Raw genomic sequence first — 19,870 nt, forward strand, 5'->3', positions numbered from 1 at the left:
GAACTAAGCTAATGTCTGCTCTTGATTATTGGATGGACTTCTGCCTCTTCCCAAGGAGAAGGATTCAAGAACTCATCAGTTTGGAGACCTAACTCAAAACAGGTTGAATGTAGGATTGGTATCTCACATAGTTTCTTTGAATATTTGTTAACAGTTTTGTGCTATTTCTTTTTTAAGTTCAGGAATTATTTCTTCACATCCCCGAGCTGCGTAACAACACCCTGTGCTAAATAAAAATTACACGTGGAAGTCACTAGAATTTACTAAACAGCCAAATCCATTCTGAATGCCTGGAATTTATGTAGTAATGGTGTGGTTTTCATTTATTTTTGCATAGCAAAGTGCCAATTACTATAGGAATTTCACACCATGTGCAATTTTGCATTTGTTGACCTAAGTTGTTTAGATCCAGATTCTACCAAACTTGCTCAAATTGAATAGTCTCTTACTAAGCAATTACTCCCACTGAAATTAAGGGGAGTATTTATATAGTATGGGTCAGATCCAACTCCCAGTGAAGTCAGTGGTGATCTTTCCACTGATTTTAATGGGAGTTGGATTGGGCCCTAAGGGACCAATATGAGTCAATATGAGTAAAGCTGGCAGAGTACTTGAATACTGTGTGCAGATGTGGTCGCCCCATCTCAAAAAAAATATATTGGAATTGGAAAAGATTCAGAAAAGAGCAACAAAAATTATTAGCGTTATGGAACGGCTGCCATATGAGGAGAGATTAATAAGACTGGGACTTTTCAGCTTGGAAAAGAGACTACTAAGGGGGGATATGATACAGGTCTATAAAATCATGACTGGTATGGAGAAAGTAAATAAGGAAGCGTTATTTACTCCTTCTCATAACACAAGAACTAGGGGTCACCAAATGAAATTAATAGGCAGCAAGTTTAAAACAAACAAAAGGAAGTATTTCTTCACACAATGCACAGTCAACCTGTGGAACTCCTTGCCAGAGGATGTTGTGAAGGCCAAACTATAACAGGGTTCAAAAAAGAACTAAATAAGCTCATTGAGGATAGGTCCATCAATGGCTGTTAGCTGGGATGGTGTCCCTAGCCTCTGCTTGCCAGAAGCTGGGAATGGGCGACCGGGAATGGATCGCTTGATGATTACCTGTTCTGTTCATTCCCTCCGGGGCACCTGGCATTGGCCACTGTTGGAAGACAGGATACTGGGCTAGATGGACTTTTGGTCTGACCCAGCAGGGCCGTTCTTATGTTCTTAGAGTCTGTCCCTTATTGATTAGATTAACTAAAGAATCTACAGTAATATTTAGGCATCTATGGAGGCTATTTCTATTGCAAGATATTTTGCTAGGATGGGCATACTGTCTGAGCAAACAGAGGGAGTATATAAACAACAGCAAGCTCTAATGAAACATTTTGGTCAGTTAAACACTTTTGCTTTGCCGAACATCCCCTAAATTGCACTGTCCTATAGGGTTCCTGTATTTCTTTTCCACCTGTATTTTCTTTTCTCATCGGTGCAGCAGTAAAAGCTTTCTTCAATATAGGCAGCTTCTCCCAATCTCCTCCTGCCAAATTCCTTCAGTAACACCGCTGTCCAATATGTGTAATATCAGAGGTCATCCTCATGTGCCAAATTCAAGTCCTGTTTGATTTGGCAGGAGTAGGGGGAGGCCAGGACAGGCATACCTTATAATATCAACACTGAAAAACCAGCGTTAATCCAGATGCTTACTCTGACATAGCTCTGGCCCCATGCAGATGTTTTTGCTGGGGCTACAATCAACCTGCACTAAACATGAGGGGTTGGGTTAGACCATATCTGCACTAACACATGCCAGCCATATTCCTTTTATATAGATACAATAGGTTTTTCAGGCCAGAAGGGACCATTATGATTGTCTAGCCTTGACCTCCTGCATAACAGTGAGCCATAGAATTTCACCTAGTAACTCTGGCCACCAAAGATCAATGGAACGTGAACTTTATGAGTTTTGTAGACAACCAGAGCAGGCTTCCACAACTTAGTTGCCTCTGTTGCTCTGTACTTGTATATGGAGGAAGTGGCCTCAATTTGCCCCACGGAACAAGGTGTAATGTTCTAAACGTTGGCTTGTGGTATTGATGAATCAGACAGGGAAAAGTATCTGTTTACACACAAACATCTTGGTAGCTAACAACAAAAGGAAGTGAAATACAGAAAAGCACATCCAAAGGTTTAACGGGGCTTTAACAAGATATTTTCGTTTTTTAAAAAAATGAATGTGTCAGTGGATAATTAGAGTGATTCTAAAGAAAGCTAGGTGAGCTTTTTACCTTTATAATTTCAGTTTTCACTCTACTCAGTTAAAAACTATACGGTATACACCATATGCGTGTGAATTTGGCCGAGGGGGCATTAAAGCTTGAATAGAGGCTCTCTTAGTACTGTCATATGATTAGTGTACAATGAGATTTCATGAACAAAAATGTTTAAAGTGATTAGTCATAATTGCTTAGATAGCCAAATATTTACTAAATAAGAATATGTACATTGGAAATATACATTTCTGAAGCACCTCAGGGCTTTTGTGTGGTGCAAAATAAAAAAGACATTTTTACAAGCTAGAAATACCCAACACTGTTTTGGGAACACTGTTCATTGAACCACACTGATGCCTTCCACAAGGCCAGACAGTTATACCCTTGCTCACTCTATGAGTAGTCCCATTTAAATCACTTGAGCTAATCCCGGAGGAAGGTGCTACTCAACATGAGCAAGCCTATCAGAATCCAGCTGTCTCAGAGACACCCCTACAAGGAGAGCCTCCAATGTAGAACTGAAAGAATGGGCTTCCCCCTCAGAAGTCATTAAGAAATATTCTTGTGAGGGAAGTTCTGTAATTTTCCACTTATTTTATGACAAACTTTGAAACTTTCAATTTACCAGTGGCTTTTTGATGAGGAAACTAATTTTTTAGTACTACTTTGAACTGTAAACTTGTCAAGATGGCAGTTCCCAGACAGAGCGTAATGTTGTTTTTTTATATGCTACTTAAGAGAATTTTTTTTAAAATGATTTACTCTTTGTAACCAGATCCAGTGATTAGGATGCGGATTGCACTGAAGTTCTCCAAACACTTCAACATCATATAATTACAAAGTTCTCTATACAGATCATTCCCAGTTTTACTGAACTACATCTTCTGGATCAAACTATCAATGGGATTCCCTGTGGAGAGCAGAATTTGGCCCTTTATATCCAGTTTTCTCCTTATTGTGACAGCTCGCTTTAAAAAAACTGAAAACTAACAGTTATAGCTGCTTTCCATACTGTTCCATTAGGCTTAGAAAGGAACATAATCCTTACGAAATTACCGAATAACCAAGGGCTATACTGTGCCATCCACTTCTTAGCATGCTTAAAAACTGATGGCACAACATGGTACAATAACAGACATGTCTTAATTTTCAAAGGAAGAAACATTCTGCCTTAAATGTGAAGTTTTAAAAATTTACAGAAGCTGTGTATACAAAGACTTATAATGAGAATCATTTTTAGCTCAGTATAAATATCCCAAACATTAATTTACAAATACAGACTCAGGCTCCTGCAAGCAGTTCACTGAAATCATGTGAATAAAGATTACAGAAAATGCAACATCTGACACATTCTGTCAGAGCTATTTAAAAGAGATCTTATTTGTGTCCTGTAGCCCCCTGAGTGTAGAAGTATAAAGTTCTTACATACTGCATGGAGTTCTAAATTGTGCACATCGTTTCTCAGTCATGGGGAGCGAAAGTCAGCCCAGAATCCAACAGATTCTGCAGGCTCAATGGGAAACGTCTAGAAGACATACCTAGAAATGCTGTGATACAATTCTTCATGCTTCTGTATCTGGGGGTGTCAGCATGGTCCAACAGAGTGGGAGTCAGGAGAACTGTGTTCTTTCCCAGCTCTTCCACAGGCTGTGAGATCTTGGACAAACTCTCACTTAACTTCTCTATGCCCTAGTGCTACTCAATGAGGTACTTATTTTGTCTCTGTGTGAAGAGTTATTTAATATTACATCTCTCCTTCTACCTTTTGGAAAAGGAAAGTGATCCTCTGTCCAAAAGGAACCATTCATTTCAAACAGGAATCTGTTTTTGTGGTTTCATTGTGGGGGTTTTGACTACAAATGACTTTACAGGATTGGATTCCTTGGGTCTGTCTGTATGTTATGGTAAAACACAATGGCTTCATTCACAAAACAAGATTTTACATAACAGAACGTGCAATAAAAGCGCAAGAAAGACAGACAGCAAGCGGTATCCAGAGGAGAACTTACCCCGCGCTTTAGGCTCCTGAAGCAGTGGATTTTGGGTTTGGAGGTCATGAACTCGTTGAAGCGATGGGAGAGGGGTTCCTTTTGCTGCTTGGGAGACTGGGGGCCGTTGGGAACAGCAGAGGGTGAGGCAGAGGCAGGGGGAGGAGGAGGGGGCTGATGGGGGGATGTTAAAAGGGACATAAGCTACGTATAAGAGATGGAGAAGTGATAGAATAAAAAACCAAAATAAAAAGATAAAACACAAAACGAAAATAAGCATCAAAAACCATATTCAAAATCCAGGAAAAGCAATTAAAAACAAATAATTAAATATTTAAAGCCATGGTTCAAAAAAAAAGAGGGAGGGAAAAGAGTGTTCAAGATTTGTGTTAAAAGAAGAATGTGATAAAAATAGGAATTGTAGTAAGTAATGCAACAAAAAAATAAGATGGAATAATTTGACAGAAAGCTCATGCAGACTCTTACATGCAAACTCTATTCCCATAGGTTACTCTTTGCTAGTTCTGTGGGCCGGTCAGAATGATGCACATTAATAGATCTTTCAAACACCTGAATTTACATGAATCAAATTAGGAAGGTACCTTAGTGCCCAGTAGCGTTTCTATTAGCTGGAAGACAACAAGCCTCATTCTTCCTGCTTTCAAGTCACCTTGCTCTATGCACACCACACTTATCTTTTTAAAATTACACGACAAATTTACAAGAGAGAGGTGTTAGGCCAGATTCTGCCGTTGGTTACATGAGTGTAAGCACCAGAGGGCTTGAGTCTCTCTTGCCCTGCGTTTCAGGACATCATTTACATCAGCGACTGTACCATTCTGATTTGTTAGTGCTCTGTACCCACTTTGCAATCGCTGTCAATGGCTAGGGAAGGAGAAGCGCAACAGAGAATGAGGCTACATCAAAGGAGTTCTCTGGTTTTGTGCTGGTGTAACAGAGAGCAGAATTTGTCTAGTCATCCTGATACACACCGATAATCCCAGATAAATGTTGCCATGCATCATGGTGTAAAATATGACAATGGAGAGAAGAGTTTAATGGATATAAAGGATCATGTGAGTTTAAAAAAAAAAAAAGATCAGCAGCACTGTAGAGGCTCAATTAGATGTGCTGTGAAAGAGCAAATTACAGCCATTCCCCACTCCCAGCTTCCCCAACTGCTGTACCCGTGGTACAGATCGAAACGATAACGCCAATAAAAAGCTGAGGAGAGTTTGAGAAGTGTCAGAATAGTAACACTGGAGTGACGCTGTTAGTTCGTTAGCATGCACAGCATACACAATCCCTGATCTGAATTAGAAGCAAATGGACCATGGCAAAGACAACTAAAAGGGTAAATAAACAAAGAGCAACACAATTTAAGAAATTATATAGAAATAAAAATATCTTAAAAGTAAAAAACAAAATAAGATTGTAACAAAACACCATAATAGGACATCAGCTATTAGTTTTCTGAAACTAAAGTTCAGGTTTTTTTTAGTCTTAAATTAATTGCCAGGATTACTAAACAAGAAAGCCATTAAAGGCTACAAACATACGGACACTGAGATGAAGTCTGAAAGTCAGTACCTTATTTTTCTTGATGAATGGCCACAATTTGCCTTTGGATTTGCTGCCAGGCTTGGGCTCAGATTTTCCATCCCATCTGGAATTTGAAAGGCTGGATTCCGAGACAGTGCGTTTCATTGGCTGAGTGAAGTCTTCAAAGTCAATATCTCCTGGTGGTTCAAACCCTGATTTAAAGGCTTCTATTACCAGTTGTGAATCCTGAAATGCCACAAATACAATCTATCTGTAAATATGCTGCAAACCAATAAAAAGAGGGTCTGTAAACGGAACAACAGTGTAAGAGTAGTGGAGGAAAAAGTCTCCTAGTCACAGTGAAGCTTAACAAAACCACCCTAATTGCTACTGGGTTTGTTAGCACCCAGTCCATCATTCCTACGTAAAACATCTGAGTCCAGCATGCAAAGGTCTCATTGAGACCAACTGCTTCTTTAACCACCAATATTTTTAAATGGTCAAAGGACTAAGTACCATCTAAAGAAACAAGACGTATGTAGCACTAACACCAAATGCAATCAGAAATCAAACAGGAAACATGGCTCACTGAAGAAGACATTGAAATCGGAGTCAAGAGATCTGAGTTCTTTTCTCAGATCTCTCACTGAGCTGATATATGACCTTGGGCAAGTCACTTCACTTTTCGGTGCCTCAGTTTCCCAGTTGTAAAATGATGCTTAATCACCTTTATAAAGTGTTTTGAGGTCCATAGATAAAAAGTGCTATGTAAATGCTCATTAGTATTCCTGTTTATTTCCCTTGAAAAAATTAAAACGCCAGTGCTTGAATGGACAGCTTGCATAAGGTGACTCAGAACACCTTTTGCATACACTCAGATTCACTAACGGGCATCCACAAAAAATCTTGTGCAATAAAAACCTTCCATTATAGAATTGCTATGCTTCCAATTGCAAGCCAGATATCAAAAGCTCTGATAAATGCTGCTGTCTTAAGGAGAACCAACTTAAATGCTAATTGGTCTTCTGCTGCTGTGAAAAGCCTTGTACCCTTCTGTCCATATTGAATTTCTGTAGACCAGAGGTTCTCAGACTGTGGGTCGGGACCCCAAAGTGGGTTGCGACCCCATTTTAATGGGGTTGCCAGGACTGGCTTAGACTTGCTAGGGTATGGGGCTGAAGCCCAAGTCCCACCGCCCGGGGCTGAAGCTGACACCCAAGGGCTTCAGCTGTGGGTGTCGGGGCTCAGGTTACAGGCCCCCTGCCTTGGGCTGAAGCCCTGGGGCTTTGGCTTTGCCCACCCCCACCCTGGCCCAGAGGAGCTCGGGCTTTGCCCCCCATACCCTACCTGAGGTGGTGGGACTTGGGCGGGCTTAGGCTTTCATTCCCCCTCCTGGGGTCGTTTAGTAATTTTTGTTTTCAGAAGGGGGTCACGGTGCAATGAAGTTTGAGAACCCCTGCTGTAGACAATTACCTCATTCACAAACTGGCCACATATTGCATGCAATTATTTTACCTATCTATTATCAGATAATAACTAACCAAAACGGTAATGATACATAACATTCTTGTGCAGTAGATCTACAAATGCAGCACATTTTTGGGTGCAAACCTTCTAATTGCTAATGTGCGACTCACACCAATTACAGAAATGCATTTTAATCTAGCGGCTTTTCAAACACACAGGCTGTGATTTTTAAAGGACCCTACTTTTCATAAAGCACATGGGGCCAGATTTTCAAAATTCTCTCAGCACATCCAAATCTGGCCAGAGTGCTCAGCATCCTGTGCGGGACATCCGCTGGCCACTTATTCCGGTGCCTAAATGGAAGCTGAGATGTTCTGTAAATCTGCCCCTACGTCACTTAAACAAAATCTAGCATGTACAAAATATTAATCGCTTGTGCAATGCAAACAAACTTTGGCCGAGACCATTCATAATTTTCTCCTATCATCCTTCCTTAATATACATATAATCTCTTGGCTTTTCTAGGGAGGAAGCTCTTCATTTCATACCATATGGATATTTTCTCTCAGGTCATCAGAGAAATTGTGCCTTAGTCCCTAGAGGGCTCATTAGCCAAAGGATATTAAGAATACTGCCATGTCACTGCACTTCCAAGAGAAGGGTGGTGCTTTGACCACCTTTTGTGGCTTTTGTTTGTATTCATTTGAACATATGGAAGAAGCCCAGGATGATATGCACATATCTGACCTGAATTAAGCAAAGACAAGATACAAGATTTTCAACATCACCTAAGGGGGGGTTAGGAGGAAGGGTCCCATTGAAAGCTAATGAGATCTGTGCTCATAAATCTATTAGGTGCTGTGTAAATCACCCCCATAAACCTTAAAGGCGGTACTGAAGCACTTTCCCTTATTATTCACTAGTTTCACCTTAGCTTGACATTAAAACTTGCCTAATTCTAAGGATGTTTAATTATAAGCATGAAAGCAAGAGCCGGGGGGGGGGGTAGCAAGAGATAAAAAAAATCAGATTACATTATATACTTGTGCTTTATTCCATCCTTCTGAACCTTTCATTTCTTCTCTTTTAATTATATCATGTTCCTTCCATGTTGTCAAAACATCCTACCATTACAATGGAGCTAAAAATAACTAGCTCATGCTGTGTATCAGACAGCAAGAATGTCATAACAGGAACTCAGAAGTCCATAACAAATTAATCCCATCTATTGCCAGAGCATGCAGAGGCAAATTCCACACAGGTTCACTTAACAGTCATTGTGGTTTAGCCTTGCAATAATGACATCTGCCTTACTAGAGTTACTATGAAAAGGAATGGAAAAAAGCAGCATGCTCCTAATAAGTATATTTAAAATACAGAGACAAATTATATTCCTAGATAAATCCATATACCTCCCCATTGATTTTAGCTGGAGTTCTGCAAGCTGAGGCGAAGGCAGAATTTGATTCTTAGCAAGTATACTACTTTTGAACAAGTGGAATAACTAAATAAATTAAGCCTGAAAAACTGGCAGCTTTGGAGGTGGACAAGAGTGTCTTTCAGTTTTCTTTCCAGCTAAGGTGTAATGAATATTAAATATATCCAATATATCCTGTCAGTTCTTAACACTGAATAATGAAGTGGAACAAAAATGGTTTTCCAGAACTCTCACAAGGAGAAGTCCCCACATATATTTCAGTGCTAGGGAACAAATACATAGACAAGGACATTCAGTTCTGCTTTGTGCTCCTTTGATTCTTGAACATAGTCTCTGAAAATCCATTAGTGGATGGCAAGAAGAGGAATTCATGCACTTTTATTTTATTATGAAGCAGCACCTCTATCACACCTGCTAGAATCCACATGATGAATGGCTTAGCCACTCTGTAACTGAGGTTTCCTTAACGCAAATGTTGATAGCAACATATTTTTAATGTCTCCACTTTGGCAATTCTAGCCCATGATGGCTCTTCATTTTTAATACTTCCCAGTCATCAGTGTGTAGGCAGATGGAAAGGAGATGGGTGTGACATTTTGATGCAGAAAGTAGCATCAGATATAGTAGCATCATTACTGTCACTGTGTGAGCACACACATACCAGAGGAACAGATGGGATCTAACGGAGTACGCACAGAACGGGAAGACTGGGGCTGCCAATCCCCGCTCTCACACAGCAACCTCAGTGGGCTTCCTCAAGTCATGTCAGGTATGTGCAGACCTCTGAAGATCAAAGGCACAATACAAGTGGTATTACACACCAGGCAATCACAACTGTGGTGCTGCCTATGGAGTTCACCCAATTATGTTTCCAGCAGAATAAATACATTGCAATGCTGGGTGCCACCTTCTTATTTACTACATGTACAGCACAATTTTAGTACTATAAATTGTAGACTTCATAGTTGCTGTATGGAACAGTATTATTTTTATAGATATTTGTAATACTAAATGTACTGAATTAGGTAAAGAGCCAGGAGATCCTCAGATGAAGTTCACCAAAGAAGTACAAAGTATTATTTAATACTCCTAAAATAGCACCAGTCATGGCCTTGCTATCAGCCTTTAACATTTTAATGCCAAAAAGAACAAGCATTAAAATCTTAAAGATCCCTACATTATTCAAACGAGAGTTAATTTGAGATACTTTGGTACAAACGGCAGTGTTGATCATGCCTCTGATTTTTTTCATGTGTCTCACAATATTTGGTATTTTACTTAAAGCCCCAATTCCAGGAGTTACGTTATTACACGAGAATATCAGCTTTCATTTTAAAAAAAACAACCACCAAATTTCTAGCCATCAGGGTTATGCAGAAAGCTAAAAAACATGGCTCAAGTGCACCCAGAAGGCTCAAAACCAAAAGCTAAATGAAAAGAACCCCACATTTATTATCTTTAACAATCTCATGATTTTTGAGACCTGTACTTGGGGTTGGGAATACTGTACTAGTGCTTGTGATGAACACAATGCCAAAGTTTCTTGCATCTGAGAACTCCTGTCTTATCTCTGCAGTGATTACATATGAAAGCTCACAGTCTGACTTACACAAAACAGGGTTGCTCTTTTCCTGCCAGGGCAGGTTTTGAGTCTTGGCTTGTGTTCCTTTAACCACATACTATCAACAGTTCTCCATGCATTCAGCCTTGCCTGAATCTGACCTGTGTTGGCTCATTTTCAAAGCTGAATCCAGCCCAGATCCAGGTAGGCTGTCTAACTCCACACTCAGAATTTAGCATTTCCATAATCATGAGAATAATTAGAACAAACAAATTTCTGCAACGTTCGGTATGATTTGTGGTTCTGTTGAAAAGCTAGAGCAAACATTTCTGCCACATAAGAATTGACCACTAAATATCTATCTGTGATAATACCCTTCATCTTCTAATTGATGCTGAAACCTATTTACTAAGGCCTTGTCTACACTAAAGAGTTAAGTTGACGATCATATGCGGCTTTAATTACATCAGTTGTCCATGTCCACAGAACAATCCATAGTTGGTGCTCTGGCATTGCATCATGGGTAGCTATCTCACTGTGTAACCAGCCACCCTCTATCACTGGGAGAGCTGGGAACAGATTGCAGTGCATCATGGAGGAATGCTCACCATCTCATGATGCAGTTATTTCCGTCCCATCATTCCATGGGCTTCCGACTTCGTTTCGCGCCATTTTTGAATAGCCCCTGTAAACTGTGCCCGTCATCTCTGCCTGAAAGCATGGATCCTGAACTGCTGACTAGTTTGGTGATGAGCATTATGAACACAACGCAGCTGGTCCTGCAGTATTTCATGAGCAGGGATACAAAGTGAATCTGTGGTGCCTGCCCTGCTGTGTGCAATGGAAAGAAAGAATTCAAGATTACAGCTGGCATTCATGGAGCAGCTGCACAAGGTGGACTATTGGTACTGGGCTTGGGAAACAAGCACTGAGTGATGGTATAGCATCATAATGCATGTACGGGATGACGAGCAGTGGTTTCAGAACTTTCAGATGCGCAAAGCCATCTTCCTGGAACTGTGCGTGGAGCTCGCCCCTGCCCTGTGGCACAAGGATACCAGAAGGAGAGCTGCCCTCACAGCGGAAAAGTGAGTGGCAATCACTGTGCGGATGCTGGCAAATCCAGACTGCTGCCAGTCAGTCGCATATCAGTTTGGAGTTGGAATGTTCACCATAGGGGTTGCAGTGGTGCAAGTTGCAGGGCCATTAATTGCCTCCTGCAACAAAGGACTAGACTCTGGGTAATGTGCCGGAAATAACTGATGGCTTTGCAGCAATGGGATTCCTTAACGGCAGTGGGGTGATCGATGGCACGCATATCCTAATTTTGGCCGCAGATCAAACTGACACCAATTTGGGTTGGTCAGGGAAAGTTCATGACATACGCATCTTTAGGAACACTGGACTGTATAGAAATCTGCATACTGGGACTTTCTGTCCAGACCAGAAGATTCCAATGGGAGATGTGCAATGCCCACCCTGCCAACTCCTTGCTCCTGTGGCTCATGAAGCCTTACACTGGGAACCTAGACAGTAGCAAGGAATGCTTCAACAACAGGCTCAGCAGGTGACAAATGAACACTGAATGTACCTTTGGCAGATTAAAAGGTTGCTGGTGCTGCCTTTTTGGCAGATTAGACCTCAATGAGGAAAATATTCCAATGGTCATAGCAGCCTGCTGTGCTCTGCATAACATTTGCAAAATGAAGGGGGAAAAGTTTCCCCAAGGGTGGAGTGCTGGGGTGGATTGGCTGGCTGCTGCTTTTGAGCAGTCAGATACCAGGGCAATTAGAGGGGCTCAAGGGGGCGCTATTCGAATCAGGGAGGCTTTGAATGAGCATTTTGACTATGAGGCCCAGTAATGTGTTTTTATCTGATGCATTCAGACAGACAGTGTTTACTTGCTGCCTTGAATGACCCCTGTAATGCTTGTTTCCTGAGCTTTAATTGTAGTGAGCAAATGTTCCTGCCTATAGCCACTGTATTTGAATTTTAGCAGCAACTACCATGTGCATGACACAAATAAAGACTCATTTTGTTTCAAAGACTATACTTTAATTAAAGGATAAAACATTATTATGTTTTTGGCAAACTGGGGACACGGCAATGAAGAAGTGTCTCTCGGTGAAGCCTCTCCAGTTGTGTGCAACTCCAGCTTTCATCATGAAACTAGGCTCTCGGGGTGGAGTGCAAGGGGTACTGCGACGGAAGGGGAACATACAAGGAATGTGTTGGGGGAGCTTGGGAAGGACATGGAATGGCACTCTGTATTAGCTGCAGAGGGAATCGTGCATGGATGTGCTCAGGCTGCAGCACTATGAGGGACTTGAGCCTCACTATCTGGCCCTCCAGTAGCTTTATAATCCACTCTTGTTCATCTATTATCCGTTCCTGACCCAGTCTCCTTTCCAGGCTGTCCAGCCTGAGTTTTTCATTAACTGGATGGTTTGTGAAGAGAGAGTCACTACATGCACCTAGGGAGAGTATTCTGAATATTGGCACCTTTTTCCAAAGGCTTGGGTAATCGAACCCGATATCTCACTTCTGAGGGTATCCCAGGCTGCAAGGGTGCATCTCTGCATACGTGCAGTTTCAGATCAGGTCCGTATGTTGCTCACCTATATGCCACTTTGGTCCCTGCAGAAATAATTGCCGGCTGGCACGGCAAAATTTCCTACAGCGGGGGGACAGACAAGGAAGCTTTGCCAAGGAACCTTCAGCAGAGGATTGCAGAGTACCTACACGAAAGTTTCCTATGGAGGATTCCCAAGACACCCCAGTGTACATTAACAAACTTTTCCGCAGGGCCCCCAATGCGTACCTGCTTAGGCTTTGTTGTTAATTTCTATCCCTTATCCCTTCTCTATCATATAACAAAGTAAATGAGAACTCAATCTCCTATCACTGTGCAGTACCAAAGCAAAAGGTATGCTTACCAAAGCTTGCCTCTCCTGCTTCATGTGAGCCAGAGAGCTGGGTCTGGCTAGACCCCTCCAGAGTGAAAAAATAGATCCTGGCTTGCCATGCCACTGGACAATTCTGTTGCATGTCCCACACACTCCTCCAACTCCACTTCCTCATCCACCACTTCATCCCAGGGTTGACTCCACTGGCTGCTGCCTCCAGCCTGAAGTATCCATAGGGCTCTTGGTGGTGGTGGTGGTGTCACCACCAAGGATGGCATGCAGCTTCTTGTAGAAGCAGCATGTCTTTGGTGCTGCACCAAAACAACAGCTGGCCCCCTTGCCTTCTGGTATGCCTGCCACAGCTCCTTGATCATAGCATGGCACTGCTGCATGTCCCTTTTGTGTCCCTTGTCCTGCATGCCATGAGCAATCTGCCCATAGATATCAAAGTTCCTACGACTTGAGCAAAACTGCAACTGCACAGCCTCCTCTCCCCACAGACCCAGCAGATCCAACAGCTCTGGTGTACTCCATGTGGGAGCTCATCTGTTGCAGAAAACCAGCATGGTCACCTGGGAAGATGCTGTGTGAATAGTCTATGCCATCCAAACAGAAAGTGAAAAGTTCAAAAATTCCCAGGCATTTAAATGGGGGAGCGGCACGTGGCTGTGTACCTTCAGGGCAGCGGAGTTCAAACTGCTGACCAGTGCGGTCACGACGGGCATTGTGGGACACTTCCTGGAGGCCAATTAGGGCAACATAAACAAGCGCTGTCTCTACACTGACGCTGCGTCACTCTAATTATGTTGCAAAAAGCTCTATGCCTCTTGTAAAGGTGGTTTTATTTTGTCAGTGTAGTAGGGGAGTTATGTCAGCGAGAAGAGCATTTCAGTGTGTACACCTCCACTGCTTTGCTGATGAAAGCTGACTTTTGTCGACAATACTGTAATAGTGTATACAGGCCCTAACAGTCACATCTTTAGAATACAGCATCTTATCTAAATACAGCCAAACCAAACGCTTATGTATAGAATGCATGTTAATGGAGTAAATTTGGTAAAAGAAACGTTTCCTTCTTAAAAGACAAATGACCCTATGGATTAATTTGCTAAACAAATACATCCGTGAGAAGAACAGATTTTTCTCTGTAACAAGACAAAACAACTATCCTTCATAAAATAAAACATGAACTAAAGCTATCCTTACTTAACATGTGATAGAGGAACACCTTTTCTGTGCACTAACTGGATTTGGGTGCAAGTTATGTGTTTCAAATTCTTTCTTAACAGTTTTCAGAGCAAGCAATTTGGGGCAGGGACCATCTTTATGTTCTGTGTCTGTACAGTGCCTAGCACAATAGGGTTTTAGCTCCCGACTTGCGCTCCTAGGTTTTATTATACAACTAATAAATAATAAAGAACACAGGAGAAAGAAGAAGATACCACATTCAACACTTACATTTTTATGATCAATTGATTCTGCTGCCTTCGTTATTCCGTCCAGACACTTCCCAATTATTGGGATCACCTGGCGGTCCACTTCTGCATAGGTTTTCATGCATTCGCCTATCCTCACTATCCTCCTTTCCTCCATCTCTTGTATTTTCTGAAACATTACATTTCACTTTGATCAAACATCAAAAGTTATTTCACAGTTTCAATTAATTTTAATTTCTGCAACAAAACAGCTCCTGTTATATCAGTTGTTTAAATAAGACTTTAAACGGAGGCAAATTAAGATAGTTATTCTCATGTAATGTATGGTTTAGTGATATCGGCAATCAAAGGACGGCCTCAGAGTAATCTCCATATTATGTTACAATGTTTACATCAGGGCATCTCAATATAGGCACCCTATTGATCACTGCAGAGAGCGCCAAGGATCTTCAGTTCCATTGACCTCTGGTTTAGGACACAGGAAAACCAGATGTTGCATATTCTTGTTATGATGGATTACAATAGGAGGCACAGTGTGTGTCCAGGTGTCAAAAGTGCATGTTTCATGTTGAATCATAAGACCTGATAGGACACTGACTGCTGAGAACCACCCCCCCAACTCATTTTTTTCCTGTTAAACTGCGACCCAACCACGATCAACAGAAAAATGAAACAACTGCAGGAAAGAACACACTGGTATCATTCTTTTAAAAGTAAAACAGCTCTCTGAATGCTATTTTAACACTTAAAGCAAAGCAAGGGAATTTTCTGGAGCACTGGTAATGCACAGGCACCCAAACTATGCTTAGCCAAGGATGTAAGTTCAATTCAGCGCTTACCAGATCCAAAGTTTTATGGTCTCTAAAGGCCTTGTAAGAAGGGTATACATGGCCTGGGGATGCTGCTTTTTTTAATAACACAAAATGCCTTGGAATAATTTATCCTAGACAGTGGCTTGAATGACCATGAATAAAGAGCACAGTAGTTTTAACTTTCTCTCTGCAGTTTTAACTTTCTCTCTGCAATGTCTTTCTTGGCCATCATCTGACATTTTTAGTCAACTTAATCAAACTGTAAGCACTTGCCTCTTTGACATCCATTAAGCTATTGCCCAACATGAACGTGGTATAAATCTAAACATCTTTGAAATCTAGGTATGAAAACAGGTCACAAAGGAGCGTAAGGTTTTATAGATGACAATACTCTCAGTTGATTCGTGCCTCAACATTGCAAGCAATGCTCTCATTCCCCAGCTGCAAGAATGTAGAGTGTAATAAAACAAGACTATGAATAATGTCATCAGGCATGCCCCTTCCTGCCATAACATCTAGCAGACTCCCACCTCCCACATTATCAATCAGTCTGGTAGCTAGCCCAGAGGTCAGAGGGAGTTTAGTAGACTGAGCTCCATAACATCTCTTTGGATTCAAAGGAATTGTTGCTCCCACCAAAGAGAGCAACTACTTCTTTTAGAGATCCTGGGTTGCTGTATCATGTCCAGTGTCTGCTAATGCGGTGCTGTGGCTTCTGCAGAGCAGAGAACCGGTATCACAGAATTAATCTGGCTTACCAATGCATTGTAATGCATCTAGTCGATGTAGCCACACCAAGAACACAGGCTGCTGTAAGTCAGTACTATGAGATCTCACCTGGAAGATGTTTGGTATGTGCGTGTGATAATGTTCGCGTTGCTCGTGGTTAAATTTCTGAAGAATGGATGAGTATTCTCCTTTGCTGTCTTCTGCCATTTGATGTCGTGTTTGTGCTTGCTGTCTTGCCTGAGGAAAAGCCAAAAGAACATTATACTTTACACTATTTAGAGGTAAGTTGTACCAGACTAGGACGGTATGGTTTTAGCCACTCCGATTTTATTCCTACTGCATTTACCACTATTCAGCACACACTAAACTTTGGGGAAAACATTAGCAGTTGGATCTTTGCATACTTTCCATTTTTACTGTCTCTCTTTGTTCATTCTCCTCCTCCATTAAATCTTACCTGCTCCAAGTATTTGTTCCAAATTTGCACTGCCAAAACTCATATTCCTTGTTTTTCCTTTTCATGTTCTCACTTTTGACGTCCAGGAATTTACTCTGCACTTTGCAGGACCTTGCCTTTTCTAAATACTGTGAATAGTTGGGCCCAATCCCGTGAACCTTCTGTGCTTTGAGATCTCATTGAAATCATGGGAGGTAGGCACTTGGAAAGCTTGCAATACCAGACTCTTTAGAATGGTGTTCTTAGTTTGACTAAGGAGATAATGGTTATTATGGCCTAAACATGCCTTCGGGTCTGACATCTCCACTCATTTTCATTCTTTATTATCTGAGAAAGAAATCTTGTACCATAGCTGTAATTTTACTGCTCAGTTTATTCCTCCAATTCCTATGCTCCAGTTTACGTTTGGGCAGCTGATCTCTTCTATTCTCACCAATATTTCTTTCCATGCACATGTTTGAATTCTGTGATCATCCCCTTATTCCCATAACAAGACTGTCACAGCTGTAGCTCATCCAGGACTCTCTTCCTTACCTCTGAACTTCTCTTGACATATATGGCTAGTCTTCCCACTCCACCCCAGGCCTGCTCAGATGTTTTCTGCTCGCCTCTGAACAATCTACTTCCCTGTTGGCCAGCAAAGATTTTTTTGCTTCCCCACACTAGAACCAATACCACAATGCTGGAATCCTTTGCATACGTGATCCCACCATGCTCTTCCCAGTGCTTCCGCATTTACAGAGATGCGCTTCCTTGAGTGACCCCTTTCTTCATATTTGCTGATCTCTCTCTCTCTCTTTTTAGATTCTCCTTCCTGAGGCCTTCTGTCACAATATTATTTTCCTCTCTATCTACCCCATCTGTTTATTTCAGCTGCCTTTTCCTTCCTCGCTGTTCGCCTTTGCACAGCATCCCTCCCTCCCTCTCTCACTCTGCACTCTATATGCCTTTGCCTCCTATCCTATGTTCACTTGTTCACTCTCCTCCTGGTTTCTATTCTCAGCCGGTGCATTGTTGCCTGTTCTGCTCCGATGTAGCGCACCTCACCTGTATATGCTCCCATCTGTTCCAAAAAGAGTTTCATGTCCCTGGACCAAATGCTGCTCTCAGAAAAGTAGATGGGAGTTTTGTCATTGATTTCAGTGGGATCAGAATTTGCCCATGTACACCTACACCCTCCTGACTGCACTAGCTCTTCAGGCATCCAAGCGTGCTCCTAATCTGACCCTTTTTACCTAACCCTTGGAGCAGAGCTGAGAATATTTTTGGAGGTTTTGAATTTTAAGATTCATTCCTAAAATACTGCCAGGTTTGATCACTCATTCTCTCCCAAAACAATCCTATTAGAACAGTTCATAATTGGGTTATCCTGTGAACTGTTCCAGGCAGACAATAGTTTCCTGACAATAAATCCACATAAAATACCAAATCATGAAACATTTTACGCATGATAAATGGAAAGTAACAAATTGTGCCAGAAGGTTTCAGATCTCCTCTTGCAGAGAAATGAACCTGTTCCTCATCTATCCATCCAGCTCATAGCTATCACCTAATTATTTATTTCACTCAGTTCTGCAATTTCTTTTGCAAGCACATTTGATTGTAAAACTTTCCTGGATTCATTTTATCTTAGTTTCATAAAATGATTTAAGAAACCCAGTGAGAACTCATTGGGCATGATGTGCATGCCAAGAGCCAAAACAGTAGCATTTAATGCAAAATACCATAATTAGAAACAGATAAGCGAACTAAATCAAAGAAAACAGCCATATGCAATGCTCCCAAGATTCTTCAACTTTCTGCTAATTATGGTAAGCAAGCATGTATGTCTTCAGGAATTTTATTTATATGCAATGAAATCCCTAGAGGCCGGTTCAGTTGTTTTTCTACATGAGAGCTATATTACTTATTATACACACATATTTGCATTAAATTTGATTAAGGAACAATTATTGCTACATTTTTACACTGAAAAAAAAAAAACAATATAAAAATGAAGTCACCCATACAAAAATCTGCCAGGCTATAACAGTAATGTAAGATTGTCCCTTCCCCTACCTCTTACTCATGGTCCAGCTGCTATAGATCAATATTCACTTATGAATCCCATTCTGTACAGCCATCTAAGAGCAATCCATTGTTTGAGCTAAGTTCCATGGACAGCCCAGTTCTGTTTACGCAAGCTGCCGTTATCTCTTGACTTCATCGTTGAAACATAAGACCAGTAATTCATGAATACAGATTTAGGGCCTGATCCTGCAAATCACTCCCAAAAGGAGGCCCATTAGTTTCACATGAATAAAGTATCTCATACCTAAATGTTTGCAGGACAGGACCCATAGTTTTCAACGTGAGTGTAAGTGCCCCAAAATATAAGAACACAGCAGATGAGTAACTAGAACCGGTTACATTCCAAAACAAGAATTCCGATCTGAGAGCCACGGTAACGTTATTGTTCCTCTTCACCTTTTTTTTGCATTGGGCAAGCTCAAGACATTTTAAATGTTTTTCCAGTGAGGTATTTTGATCTTAAAATAACATATAAAAATGCCTGGAATTTTTTAAATTATTACTACTAACATCACCACTTTAATATTAACAGAGTTATATTTTATAGCTCTGTTCTTGTACTCCGGTGGGAGTTACAGAATAATAAAAATATGAGTTGGGGACATTACATTTCAGATTCAGACTCCTCATGGATGCAGTAGTCTAGAGCTGCAGGCACTGAGTCACACAGGAGAGGGAATCATAGGAATAATTTAAAGGTGAACTGCACAGGAAATAAAATACAAAACTAATTTTATTTTTATACTGCTCACTTATACATAAAGAACGCTCCAAAGAGATGGAGTTTTTTCCTACTTCTTTTTACATTAGAAAGTTCTGGTTTTGGCTTGGCTTTTCCTAAAGGGCAGGCTTTGGAAGACCAGATCCATGACCTCAGAAGTAAGTGTTTGAAACCTGAGCGGCAGCTTTTTCAACTTTTTCTCCGTTCTCCTTTCAAGTGGGCAGGGTCCATAGAACCAGAGCTCAGGTTTAAACCTCCAGATGTGAAGTCACATTCCAAGTGAAGTCTTCCAAAGACTGACAGAATTCTCCAGAAGAGAAAATATATGTCAAGACTAGATAGTTACAATATAACCAAAGAAGAACAACAAATTAGGTAATCTTTATACATCATAAAGAAGCAATAAAGAGCACACGCAGGTTTGTTTTGGTTTTTTTGCTTTGCACCTCACCTGTCATGCT

At 41.1% G+C, this 19,870-nt stretch overlaps 1 protein-coding gene across 25 annotated transcripts in view; it reads right to left on the minus strand.

Moving 5' to 3' along the window:
• Nucleotides 1-19,870, minus strand: part of FNBP1 (formin binding protein 1) — a 157,473-nt gene that overhangs the window by 27,055 nt on the left and 110,548 nt on the right. For 11 of the 25 annotated variants that reach the window (XM_075120637.1, XM_048823028.2, XM_048823021.2 and 8 more), the window contains 4 exons: nt 16,270-16,398; nt 14,643-14,789; nt 5,861-6,058; nt 4,292-4,474 (listed from right to left, as the gene is read on the minus strand). In XM_075120637.1, the coding sequence (XP_074976738.1) occupies nt 4,292-4,474; nt 5,861-6,058; nt 14,643-14,789; nt 16,270-16,398 (657 nt within the window). The remainder of the gene's footprint in view (nt 1-4,291; nt 4,475-5,860; nt 6,059-14,642; nt 14,790-16,269; nt 16,399-19,870) is intronic. The other 14 variants (XM_048823046.2, XM_075120649.1, XM_075120647.1 and 11 more) reach the window with 3 other exon arrangements.

Source organism: Caretta caretta, chromosome 16, assembly GCF_965140235.1.
Source record: "Caretta caretta isolate rCarCar2 chromosome 16, rCarCar1.hap1, whole genome shotgun sequence".
NCBI classification, from domain to species: Eukaryota; Metazoa; Chordata; order Testudines; family Cheloniidae; genus Caretta; species Caretta caretta.